General features: G+C 44.3%; 1 protein-coding gene across 9 annotated transcripts in view; it reads left to right on the top strand.

Moving 5' to 3' along the window:
• The window catches only part of LOC144142797 (uncharacterized), a 52050-nt gene that overhangs the window by 19202 nt on the left and 19903 nt on the right, over positions 1-12945 (top strand). For 7 of the 9 annotated variants that reach the window (XM_077674541.1, XM_077674537.1, XM_077674538.1 and 4 more), the window contains 4 exons: positions 4418-4480; positions 4842-4910; positions 6149-6268; positions 9331-9459. In XM_077674541.1, the coding sequence (XP_077530667.1) occupies positions 4445-4480; positions 4842-4910; positions 6149-6268; positions 9331-9459 (354 nt within the window). In that variant the 5' untranslated portion in view covers positions 4418-4444. The remainder of the gene's footprint in view (positions 1-4417; positions 4481-4841; positions 4911-6148; positions 6269-9330; positions 9460-12945) is intronic. The other 2 variants (XM_077674536.1, XM_077674539.1) reach the window with 2 other exon arrangements.

The following is a 12945-nucleotide window of genomic DNA, read 5'->3' as shown; positions in this document are numbered from 1 at the left end:
AATCGCGCACGTATTAGACTAAGCACAACCATTGCTAGAGCATCAGCTCAACGACAGTTATAGCCCCTTACACGTCAATTCTCCTAAAACCATCTCTCTGCAACTAAGTTCTAAAACCATTAGAAATCTATAGCTTTATTTTTCGCAAAGTCTGCATTGGTCATAAAGCATGACACCAATTTTACTGAAAACTTCCAAACTAGCAAAATATTGGGAAAGCTCATGAGCAGTTGCGAATCACTGGTCGCTTTTTTATAGGTCTACAATGCATACCAAAATTTTTTTGCACAACTGGCACCTGCGAACCAAATCCACAATTGAAAATACTAATGTGAAATTGAAGTTTTTTTCTGAGGTTATCACCGGATCACTTGAATGCTAACGTGCATTTAACCCACAGATATATATATTTTTGTATTCACACTAACACGTGACTTCGGACGTCGCGTACTGCCACACATTTTCAATATTTCTGAGCTATTTTGTAAGAAGCGATCCTATCCGGTCTGAAAACGAATTGAATAAATTAACAAAATCTAGTTTTCAATAAAGTAAACGGAGTTTTACTTTCCGTATTCTTTGGTACAATCTGTCATTGTTCTTTCCGCATTGTTCCTTCCAATTTACACCGCATTTCAGGGTGACTGTTAGCGCTGGTATATAAAGCATTCTGCATAGATACTTATATATGACAGCTAGTTGACGGCACAGTCTCCGCATTTGTTTTATGCCTTATGTCACTGTGTTGGTTTTTGTAAAATGTTCCTTTCAGATTCCCGGTTTTCATTAATTTAAATGTGTCTACTGTTAGCAAGGTTAACCGTAGACCACACACACGTAACAAACTCACAACAGCTTACTGGTTCTTCGCCACCTTTGTGCAGCGGCTTCGGACTGCACCTACTCGCAATCCACATTTTAATTCAGTTTATATAAGGCACTTGACACAACACGGCACAAACACTACGCCCAACTCTAGAGATAAGCGCCTATGAGTTCGAAATTTGGCACGCGTTAAATATCCCCAGGTGGTCAAAATTATTTCGGAGCCCTTCGCTGCGGCGCGCCTTATCGCTGTGTAGCGTCGGTGCGTTGAACCCCGCGATCAATCAAATCTACAGACAACATAACCCACTCAACCCAGACTTTTTTCTCTGATGATCCCATGGTATATTTTAACCGGGTTTCTAAGTACTTGTCCCAGGTCAAAGCTCCACCGCTGATTTCATTTCAGGCATAAGCAAAAACTACACCTCTAAACGAGCTATATTCATTGCTTGTTAAAATATGTACCAGTTTTTCTTGCTTACCGGTTATAGTAGTTACCCTTTTACCCGTATTAGCTACTCACTTCTTGGCGCTCTTTGCTCCACCCGCCCCTGCGCCATAAAAATACAACCAACATCAAGATGTGTCTACAGCTTTGGTAAGAAAAATAATCGCTCTTTTTAAGAACCGACCTGTTTTGCGCGAGCCTGTTTTGTCGGTGGAACCAAAATTACTCGAAGCCCCAAGAAACAACGTGGCTAGGGAGGTTGGGACTTTAGCACCTTGAAAGCGGCAACATATCCACGGGCCACCCGTGAAACACCTGTTTCGCAGCGGCGCGAAACAATGGAAAGAAAAAAAAAAGCTTTCAGTTGTCGAAATAGAACCCGGTTCTATCGCGGCATGAAACCGGCGTCTATCGGACTGTGCTATCATCGCATTCAGGGCGCAGAGCATCTCCTTCGGGTTCGTAGCGCGGGCGTCGACTTTGGTCTTGGCCTCTGGTTCTAGCACGTGCTAGCGCGGTACACATTGGAAGAGATGTGAAAGCCTGCTGAATAAATATTCCGGGCCTGCCAGTCATGCAGAACGTTCACCGGCAAGTTTTTAAATAATTGTGAGGTGCAACAGCCGGGTCCCGGACGAAGGGAGAGGGGCCGCCAGCTCTGCGGTTTCTTCAGCATTGCACAACTAGTACAAGCTGCGCCATTTTTTTTTTTGACAAAGCGTTTTATATGAATGAACCTTACACACCTTACAACGGTATGTGTACCGGTGTTCGCATGTTGAGGGTTTTCAACAACGACGCTGTTTAGGAAATCGTAATTTTTCGTGTTCGCATTAGAACTACTAAAGAATTGCCGAGCGCGCTTACGTGGGCGTGGGCCCCACGACGACCGACCTCCCGACAGTAACAAAACCAACGAAATGCCAAATATCGTGTGTGCGTGCCTCGCGACGACCGCCCATCGTCCCCGGCTCATGTTTCGAGCCCAGCATACCCGCTATGGAGATTGTCCAAGATTGGGAAAAAAAAATCCCTCAGCGTTCACCGCGATTTTGGCCACACTTTGCCAGAACGAGAAAGACTCGTGCGTTTGCCTTAATTACGGCCACACGTGCTCGTAAGGAGAAAGACACGTGAAGCCTAGGCCCCTTCGAGGTGATGACCAATAATTATCACTTCGAAAAAAAAATTCACAGCATATCCACGGGGTGAATGATGATGAGTGGGCGAAGCTCCTGAGGGGAAATCATCGGTAAAACCGTGACTCTTCAGTGAAAGTTCGCCCACTACATCTGTGTCCGAACGTAACGTCTAGAAAGTCTCGCTTAAACCGCGCGTCGGCACCTTGGGGCTGAGCTCGCCTGATGCGTTTTGCAGACGCCTCACGAGCTCTCACTGCATCGGGGTCTGTCTGCCGATACGCGCACTTTCTCGCCGCTTCCCGTTCTCTGACGTTTTGGAGATCCTCTTCGCGCCGCAGCCGCTCCGCTTCGCGTACGGCAGGGTCCTCGCGCCGTTGCCGTGACGCTTGGGCCTCTCGTTCTCGAACGCTGGGATCTTGGCGGCGTCGTCGCGCAGCCAGACGACACGCTTCGGCCTCCCGCTCTCGTACGGCAGGATCTTGGCGGCGGCGTCGCGCAGCTTCACGGAGCGCTTCTGCCTCGCGGGCTCGCACATCTGCAGCCTTATCCATCGGGCGACTCCGAGCGCGCGCCAACAGCGAACGGATTTTATTACAACGCTCCCCGCCATCTAGTAAACAATCCAAGAACTAAACTAGAGGTAGCCACGCCATCTAGTAAACAATCCAAGCGCATCTTTTCATCATATACAAGTACCGCCATCTAGTAAACAATCCAAGAACTAAACTAGAGGTGGCTACATACATACGTCGAGGATGGACAGACCCACGCCTTAAGGAGCTTCGCCCCTAAAAATAATGGAAGCTCACACTTACAGCAACAATGATGGAGTAAAGGTCGCTGCGGCAGCGAAGACGCAAATAGGCTGCAAGAGGGGACTTAAACCTTCCTGATAGTTGTGCAGGTTGCGTCCAGCTTCGCTACCTTCGTATATTCCGGGTTAGTGTAGGCGTACTTCATTTTTTGTGACAGCTCCAGTATTGCCACAGAAAAGATCTCTTGCTATTTTATTCGCTGCTGTTACCGATTTCTTCAACTCAGATGCATCTAATCGAATGATGCTGACACTGAGCCTGATAACATTCTTTTATTAATTGTTATGTTGTCAAAGTTCTTTGCTGTTCTACCTTTGCCGCTCTAGCCCGAGGAACCGACCATGTATCGTTCTTCAAATGCACAGAAGTGGTAAACTGAATAAGTTAACAAATTGTATTGTCATATTCGTGCAAATGGCTCTAATTGGCTCGTAAAACTTAAAACAACTAAGAATAATACCTGGAAAAACATGAAAGTACCTGAATGTGAATAAATCCATTGGTATATTCGCCGAACCAAGCACCGCCACATACAACCTCTAGTAGGTAATATTAAATTACGCGTTTTCAGTATTTCCCCAAAGGGCCATCTATCAGTTCAGGGCAGAATCTGTCCGTTGTGTATTACCATGTTTAAATTGTTTTCCTTCGAAGTCTCGAAAACATCTCTTGTTGTTGCCAACCGTTTTTATTTCCGTGTACTAATTCATCCCGGCAGGTTATGGGTAAAGCACATTTCAAGCAGCCTCTCAGCTTATATTCCCCAATACGAAATGCACATGCCGTGCTACTACACTAATGAATACTATATATAATTTACGAGGAGTGTAGCTAGTGACGTTTTGTAGAACAGGATAATCATTGTTATCCAGAGCAAAGTGTTAGCCTAATACTAGCTATTGATCGTGTCCCTCCTGCAATTGTTTTTTAAAACTTCAGTGGCTCTCATCGGCTGCCTTGCCAAGAAGTTGCACTTAAAATTTTTGTTTTAAGAGCAGATCACTAGGGCAACAATACCGGTATTCAAGATCATTTTTTGTTTCGCAATATAGTTCTAGTAAGCGCGGTAAAATTTTCCTTCAATGTTTTCCTGTTGTATTGAGTCCGAGGTTTTAGAATATTGCACCTTAACATTAGGAAATGTGTCTAAAACGAGGACTCAAAAGCAACGTTGATGTTTTCAGGAGCACTTGAAAACAGATCACCCGGATATGCAGAAGATGCATCCGTCAACCCAAGAAAACAAGGTGACAGACAAGCTCCTTACATATCGCTCTTGCTATGGCTCCTCTTAAGCATAGATGTTGAAACGGCTATATACGACTCGATATTTCCCCAATTTTCGTACGTCTCAAGTTAAATTTGAGCGAAGGAGAGGGCTTCTTTAATCATAAATATTATCTTAGTGGAATACTAACATTGCTAATTTTACACTAATTTGCCTTTATGGTCACTAAAAACGTAAGCACTTTATTGTCCCTTTATTGAAGGGTTTACGCGTGCACCAGCATACATGGCTGAATTCAAAAACTGGGTGTGCCAGTAAAACTGAGAATTCAGCTAAGATTTCTTAAGAACAAAACGTTGGCGGTTTTTCTTCTATTACAGCTGCCGAAAAGACCTAGAGCAACGAGACCACCACCAGGATTTGGAGACCACGTCTCGCCAGGCGGAAGGGTAAGTGCGCACGTTAGGCTGCTGTTTTTGTTGTGTATGGAGATGAGGCGTTCACGCTGAAATCAACTTTTTTCAAATAATTGAATACATATAGCAATTAAAATGTTATTTTGAGCGGAAAAAAACGTCCCTGTTTTTCTAAATATTATGACAACATGAGTCTGAAAACAAAAGATGAGCTCCGCAGTGCAAATATTTACAGATATAGAAGTTTGGGAATACAACTATAACCTCTGGTTCTTAAAGCGTCAACGTCATAAGTTCTCGTTCACTGGAGCTTTTCTTCTCTGTAGCTTCCGGCTCCGCAAAAACGCTACAGTGGTAATGTATATAGCAAAACTCATCCTTGAAGGACAACTCTAAAAACCTAGCAGTTTTGGTTAGGTTCTCTATGCACTACAGTGACTACAGAAATGTGATTCTATTTGGAATCACTGGAACAGAAAAGGTTAAACCACCATCATCATTATCAGCCAATCTACGCCCACTGCAGGGCAAACACCTCACCCTTAAATCTCCAATTATCCCGGTCCTGTGCTAAACGTGACCAATTAGTCCCCGCAAACTTCTTTATCTCATCTGCCCATCTAACCTTCTGTCGCCCCCTTCCAAGCTTACCTTCTTTAGGGATCCACTAGGCTCCTGAGAATTAATATGCAGAAAACTAAAGTAATGCTCAATAACCTCGCAAGAGCCCAGCGCTGTGAGATAGCAGGCGAGGCAGTGGAAGTAGTAAGCGAATATATCTACGTAGGCCAAGTAGTGACCTCGAATGCCAACCGTGAGGCAGAGATAATTAGGAAATCTAAAATGCGGTGAATGCATTCGGCAGGCGTTCTCAGATAATGAATGGCAGCCTACCTTTGTCCCTGGCGAAGAAAGTGTATGACGCCTCCATCTTTCCGGTACTCACCTACGGGTCAGAAAGTTGAAGGCTCACTAAAAGGGTTCAGCTTACATTATGGACGACTCAGCGAGACATGGAACAGAAGTTGATAGCTGTAACTTTAAGGGAGAAGAAGAGAGCGGAGTGGGTCAGGCAACAAACGCGTGGTAAGCAAAAATTAAGAAATGGCTGGGGGCAGGGCATGTAATGCTCAGGCAAGATAGCCATTGGCAATTAAGAGTAACAGATCGTATTCCTAGAGAAGGCATTAAAGCACACGCGGCAGCAAATGCTAGCGAGCTCTTAAATCATTTTGCTCTATTTATTACGCTGCATTCATACTTTGCTTTAGGGCAGAGGACTGTTGTCTCCAGAAGCAAAGGCTTATCCAGGGGGCTACGAGCAATGTGCTCGGCCACAAGTACCTGAGAGTGCTGAATTAGCGTCCCTTGGTACGCGGGATGAGGCTATGGTAAGTGCAATGATAAAGTGTAGGCCACTTTTTAGCGCCTACTCGGCAAAATAACCATGTCAGAGAGTTAAAATATTTTTGTTTCTACTGTCATACAGGAATGCCAACACGTTACATGCCATAAACAGGTATTAACAGCCGCCAGGGGTTCAAAAAAATTAAAGCCGTTCCACCTCAATCTGAAAGCTGTCGGAAGTGCAGAGCAGTGATACGCCATAATGGGCTCTCGCGCCGTTGTTCGCTCACTGCTACCACCCAGTTCAATTCAAATGTCCCGCCTTCGCAGTGCTCGAGCTCCCCCTGCCTGAAACTGCGCCCGCGCTAGTGCTGTTATTTTTGTGCTTGCTTTTCCTACCGCACCTGCCGGCATTGCACTGTCACTTTTTTCGCTTACTATTGTAAACACCAACCCATCAAGTATTCCTAACTAAATGAACGTGTGCGCTGCCCGCTAATTACGTACATTTTGCCTCAAGTCTACCTAAGTTTTCGTTGTGCTTAACGACGGGTAGATGTATGACAAGCGCCAGCGCTTTACGAGTTTCGAACGTTTATGATTATATAAACCGCTAGGCCTTCGGAGCTTCTGGGCTACGCCCCGACGACAGCCGCTACGACGGAACGCCGTGTGGCTCTACATGGGTCCAGTGAGCGAGCTACGAGGTAAAGTTGAGGCCCGAAACTGCTCTGAACTAAAAAAAACATTCAACGTGGATGGCCAGAGGTGCCGCATATGCAAGGCAACGTCGCCGCATATATACTTCCCACTTCCTTACACTCTGCACCGTGGGCTAGAACACAATAGGCAGTTTAAGGGTTAAGTGGCGTCTGTGGATAACTGGGGTCACCAGAAGTGGCCAATGAGTGACTCCCACCGTTGGTTATCTCTTGTGGTCCCCCAACGTTGATGACGCACCACAGACGAACCACGAGTCACCAGACACTGGTGAATAGCGCAGGAATACTTCGCACAACCAAACAGCGAAGGACGGGTGGGTTTTGGTCTGGCAATGACTGCGTCTGGCCACGACAGGCGCCTCTTTGGGCCAACTGTCACTCAGTGGCGCGTCGCTTGTAATTATTCGGCGGTAAGTTATCAGGGAACGCAATCAAAGACGACAGTATTCATTGGATATCCAGTGACCTCGGAAAAAGTTGGCATAGTGGAGAGAATGGGAACTAGTGGAAGGGCGGGCAAGGGTGTCAGATTCGCTCAAGACAACACAAGAAACTTAGTGAGCGATGCCCTGCGTTTTTATTACCAGAAACCCGAAAACTGAAAAAACGAGGGCCGAAATGCGATAAAAGGCAAAGGTGATGATAGAGTTCTGATAGGGAAAAAAGTGTAAATTCCAGAGTAATAGAAAAGGGCGAAGTCCCTAACTTTAACGTGGTGTGTTCAGTCCGTGCAGCACGTCTGGTCTTCGCCCCCGTCGAGGTCATAGCTCCCTTGGTAGCGCAGCTGGCGATGCTCGACGACCGTCCTACAAAGGGGAGGCTTTCAGTTTTCATTCCGGATGACTTCAGGGGCGCAGAGACGCGGTTCAGGCTCTTTCAACCCGCTCAGAATTCACACCCGACGTCACTTTTCTCACTTCCAATTATTCGACTTCGCCTGCAGTTTACGGCATTGGCAGCACGTGCATTACATCATCTCCCTGTGTTTTTTTTCCCTTAGTTCGAGTAGTCTTTGGCCGGTGTGTACTTTTCTTCGTGTCTGGTCTTCGAACCAGAAAGGGCAAATCGACCTGGCAAATCACCTGGCAAATCGACGTTGAAGGTGCTGTGCACCCTGTTTCCAGCTTCACAACAAAAGGCTTGACAAATGACCTTAAAATGTCGATTTAAAATTTCTGGTGGCGCAACGAGAAAGCTCGGCAGTATAATGCGGAAGAGGTTCTTAAATGCACATTCTCCACCTAAACGCAGTTGATTTTGTGGTTGTAAGCATCCGCCTCGCCAAGGTAATATCCTGGGCGGCATCTTCCTTGAGCAATGACTTGCGTTCTACATCTCAGACACATTCTAGATACTTAGCTAATGCCATAATATGCAAGGGCAACAACTGATATGAGGCAAATAACATGAAAGCAGGAGCTGCTGAACCTGACCATGCGGGTTCGGCTCCCGGCTTCGGCGGCCGCTTTATGATGGAGACTAAAAGCGAACACGCCCGTGTGTTCAAGATTTCGGCAGGCGTTAAGAATCCCCAGCTGGTCAAGATTAATCTCGAGCCCTCCAGTGCAGCGCGCCTCATCGCCTGCGTAGCGTAGGCGCGTTAAATCCCTGAAATCAATCAATCAAAGCAGGAGCAACAGCGGGACGCTTAAATGGCTGGCTAAAATCTATCAAAATAACACGGTTGTCTATAACGCAATAAAACCGCTTACCGTTTTAGTGAACATCGAAGCTATAGCTCTCACAGACTACTAGTATGACGTAGTAAAAACTGTTAGGACCACAGTGTAATTTCTAAAAATGCAATGTACTTTCTATATTTAATTCTTCGAAATTAACCAGAAAATAGCAGAATCAAGATGTTTGATTACATTCTGTTCCTATCTCGCCCGTGTTCCTAATTGCAAGGGGGAAGTAATTAGTGTCTTTTAGGTACAGGAACCGCTGCTGCATAGGTATAGTGCTATTGTTCCATACTTTCTATATGATGATCAACACCTATTTCCTGAACCCTGTAGACAATTAGCAAGGCTATTTGCACGTGTTATTCAAATGATTGATTAGAACCACAAGTGGAGGTTACTGGGTAATCAAGTTTTCCACTAAACATTTTCTGCATCTCGTAAAACAGCATTCACCAAAAGCCCCATCCACCACAACGCGCAGTTTTTTGGGGGGACGGAGGACAAAATACATTGTGTGTCCGGGTCCGACTACCTTTCTTAACCTTTATTTACATTGTGTGAGGCTTTTTGTTGGGGTAACAAATGTTTATTCATCCCCTGCGTTCCCTTATCCTCTAATTTACCATTCTCTTGAGTAAGGCTGCCGCTGATTTCAACAGAAGGAATAAAACTTAGTACTTATGCTCAGAATTTTTGCAGGAGACGGAAGAAGCATTTGAAGCAGCGGATCAACCAGCTGGTGACGAAATTTTGAAAGGAGAAAAGCACTACACAACCGGGATGCCTTGCGTATACTGTACAGTTTTTCTTAAAGATGATCAAAGAAAGGTAAAGGCAATTTTTTCGTAAATATATTAGACCTCACTCATAATTCGCAGCCTCCGCATGAAGACGGAAACATAAATGTCACTTTAGTATTCCGCGGTCTCTGGGTATCGATTCAAGACTGTTTTATGGCGACTGCCTTGAAACGTTTTTTGCTTCATTCACCATCATTTTTCCAAGTTCGTCTTTTAGCTGGATTACGGAAATACAACCCATGCAGCATCACCCCTAAATAATTCTTGGCTCTCCTCAGAGCTGTTGTTGCATTCAGTCTGAAACTTCGGCATTCCACTTTGCAAAGCTTGTCTGATGTAGCCATCACTCAAACACTATTTTTTATTCACTCATTGGATGACTGCTGCCATTGGTGATATGTACTGTTTATTTGCTTAAGGCGCTTATCGTATTGTGCCGTTGGGAGCTGCATGATTTTTCATAAACCGCGCAGCAAAAAGTGAAAGGATCTTAATCCTACATTAACGACTACTGCTAACATTGATGTGTGGGCACGGATGCGTCTTATCCAGTGGAATTCCGCACTGTTTACGCTAAACTACTAAAAAATCATTAAAAAGATTAACATTTCCAATTGAATTCTTCGCTTTTCCTTTCACACTGCTGCAGATATCTGAACTGCAGTTTTTAAAGAAATCCTGGTATTATAGCTCTATGTCAACACACGTTTCGATAAATATTCCATTCAAATGTAGCACAAATAACCGGAAAATATTTTAATTGCGTGTAAATATGCACCTCTGGAGTGGATGGAAGGATGAAATCGATAGATCGGAACGAGTGAGCCTCTTCAGCCAGAAAGCATTCAAACTACAAACCTCTATTACTAGTACCATTTTCCTGTTCTCAGCCATTGAATGGAGGGAACATCCTACGAAAGAATTGAACTACTATCGGTCCCAGCAGCACGCCAGAAATCGCAGTACACTATCAACAATGCGCAAACACTGAAGTAACAGCCTCCTTGGTGCCACAAACTAGTTTTTATGGGAGGATTAGTTGAGTGCGGCACAAGGTGTTTCAGCCAGCCGCTTTTACCTCAGGAATACCGAAAACGCGGAAATTGATAGGTGTTATTTTCATTCGATCGTGGAATTCATGCTGTGCTTGCAACGAATACCTATTTACGAAGTCGGAACAAAAAGGTTACATTACCTTGGCAGAAGATTTGTTTTGAATTTGTAAAACGTTAAGCTGCGTAATAAATAATGACCGCAATCTATAGCTGACTCGATTCCAGTGCACAAGCAAGGACTCCCCCAGTAATTTCCGAACTATCGTCTTTTGAAATTTCAATCTACTGTATGCACCAAATGGGCGTATTTTATTCTTTTATCAGATCATTAATTCTGTCATATTTTCAATGGCGACTTTATTAGCACAGAACCACCCCCTCACCTTAAACCCACATTAAACCTACATCGAGTGACCCCCATTAGCTACTTCAGTGGCGGTGATGCAGACACACTTTCATGGGCCGTACGCACATCACGGTACTTTCACAGGCATGCTTCGATGCACATAGGGAATTTCAGCTCTCAAAGAGGTCATTTTAAATTCAAGAAACCATTTTTCCAACGCCTACACCCCTATTGATAAAATATAGATATCTAAGTGCGCCAAGTGCAGCTGCTTTTGTAACGACACCTGGACTTGAAGATTACGTCGTTGTATTTCAATCAATCAATCAATCAATCAATCAATCAATCAATCAATCAATCAATCAATCAACCATTTATTTGCGTGCCCAGGAACAGCCGGGGGGGGCCTTTGTGCTGGCGCACGGAAACAGAAACACACGAAACATAATGTACACATCTCTCAAATACAAAATAAAATACAAAATACAAAAAAAAAACGAAAGGATAACTTATGTTGAAGTTACGGAATAAAAGTCATTTAAGTGCATGAACTCAAGGATAAAAGACAAATGCAGAATAAGAAAAGCTGGCAGTTACGCCAATACAAACTCACAGACATGTTTGCGAAACAGAGTAGGGCAATCATTAAATATATCAAGGTAATCCGAGTACCGATTGTACGTGCATTGCAGTCGGAACACAGGGCACAAGACACGCAGACAATTGGGGTTGCAAAAGGTATCATGTTTCCTGGTCAACTTTTGCGGCACATAAAGACGAACATGTTGTAGCAGCTCACCACAAGACACTATGCCGTGCATAATTTTAAAGAGGAAGAGAATATCAGCCTTGTTCCGCGTGGAAGTTAAGCATGATAGCGTCAATGAAGAGGGCGATCCAGGGTTATAATTACTACTATCGCCAAAGCGATGGTTGAAGAGAGATATGAACTTATTTTGGACCCTTTCTACAAGCTTACGGTTTGCTTTGCTGGTGCTGTTCCAGACAACAGGTGCATATTCAAGCTGAGGACGACATATAGTTGTGTAGAGCTTGAGAAGAGAAATCGGCTCCTTGAACTCCTTAGACACGCGACAGACAACGCCAAGCGATCGAAGAGGTCTACGAGTAATTACCTGAATATGTGGAGAGAAGCTCAGTTTACTGTCAAAAGTGACGCCTAGGTCATTAACCTCTACCACACATGGGAGTAATTCAGCGTTGATGTTTTAGGGAAACAAGATGTTGTCAGTCTTTCTTGTGTATGTCATTACCTTAGTTTTAGATGTATTAATGAGGAGTTTGTTGCATGAGCACCAATGCGAGAAGGACAAGATTGCTCTCTGGAGAGCGGAACAGCTGGCAGAGTTGGAAACAGATTTAAATATTTTTACATCATCGGCATATAAAAGAACATTACAATCATTAAATATTGTCGCGACATCATTTATAAAGATTCAGAAGAGAAGTGGCCCGAGAACTGAGCCCTGAGGGACACCACTGGTGACCTCATAGGAAAGAGAAGACTGTCCATTTACATGCACGAAACATGACCTATCACATAGATAATTGCATATAAGAGATATCAGGGATGGTTGTATATCAAGCTCAGATAGTTTTTTGGCTAATAGCTCGTAGCAGACGACATCAAAAGCCTTGCTTAAATCAAAGTAGACTACATCAAGTTGACCTCTCCCTTGCACAGCTTCCGAAGCATGCAGCATGAAGTTGACGAGATTGGTAGTGGTCGATCGGCCCGCGAAAAAACCATGCTGTTCAGGTATTAATGTGGTGTTTATACTGAGTGTGAGTAGTTTATGCAGTATTGACTCAAACAATTTAGAAGCAGCACATAGAATAGATATCGGTCGGTTGTTCGTGGGGTCCAATTTTGAACCTGTCTTAAATACAGGAACAACCCTTGCATTCTTCCAACGAGCGGGGAACTTGCCAGACTTGAGAGAAGTTTGAAATATACACGTCAATACTGGAACTAGGATATCACCAAACGCTTTCAGTACTGCAGAAGGAATGCCGTCAGGGCCGCATGAAAATGACGATTTCAATTGTTTCAAAGCTTTCAAAATGACTTTCCGAAGCCAACAGTTTTTAC

Source organism: Haemaphysalis longicornis, unplaced genomic scaffold (genome assembly GCF_048455015.1).
Source record: "Haemaphysalis longicornis isolate Haplotype H1 unplaced genomic scaffold, Haemaphysalis longicornis Haplotype H1 scaffold_6, whole genome shotgun sequence".
Taxonomy (NCBI): Eukaryota; Metazoa; Arthropoda; class Arachnida; order Ixodida; family Ixodidae; genus Haemaphysalis; species Haemaphysalis longicornis.
The sequence above is the reverse complement of the archived record's forward strand: the minus strand, read 5'-3'. Positions and strand labels throughout refer to the sequence as shown.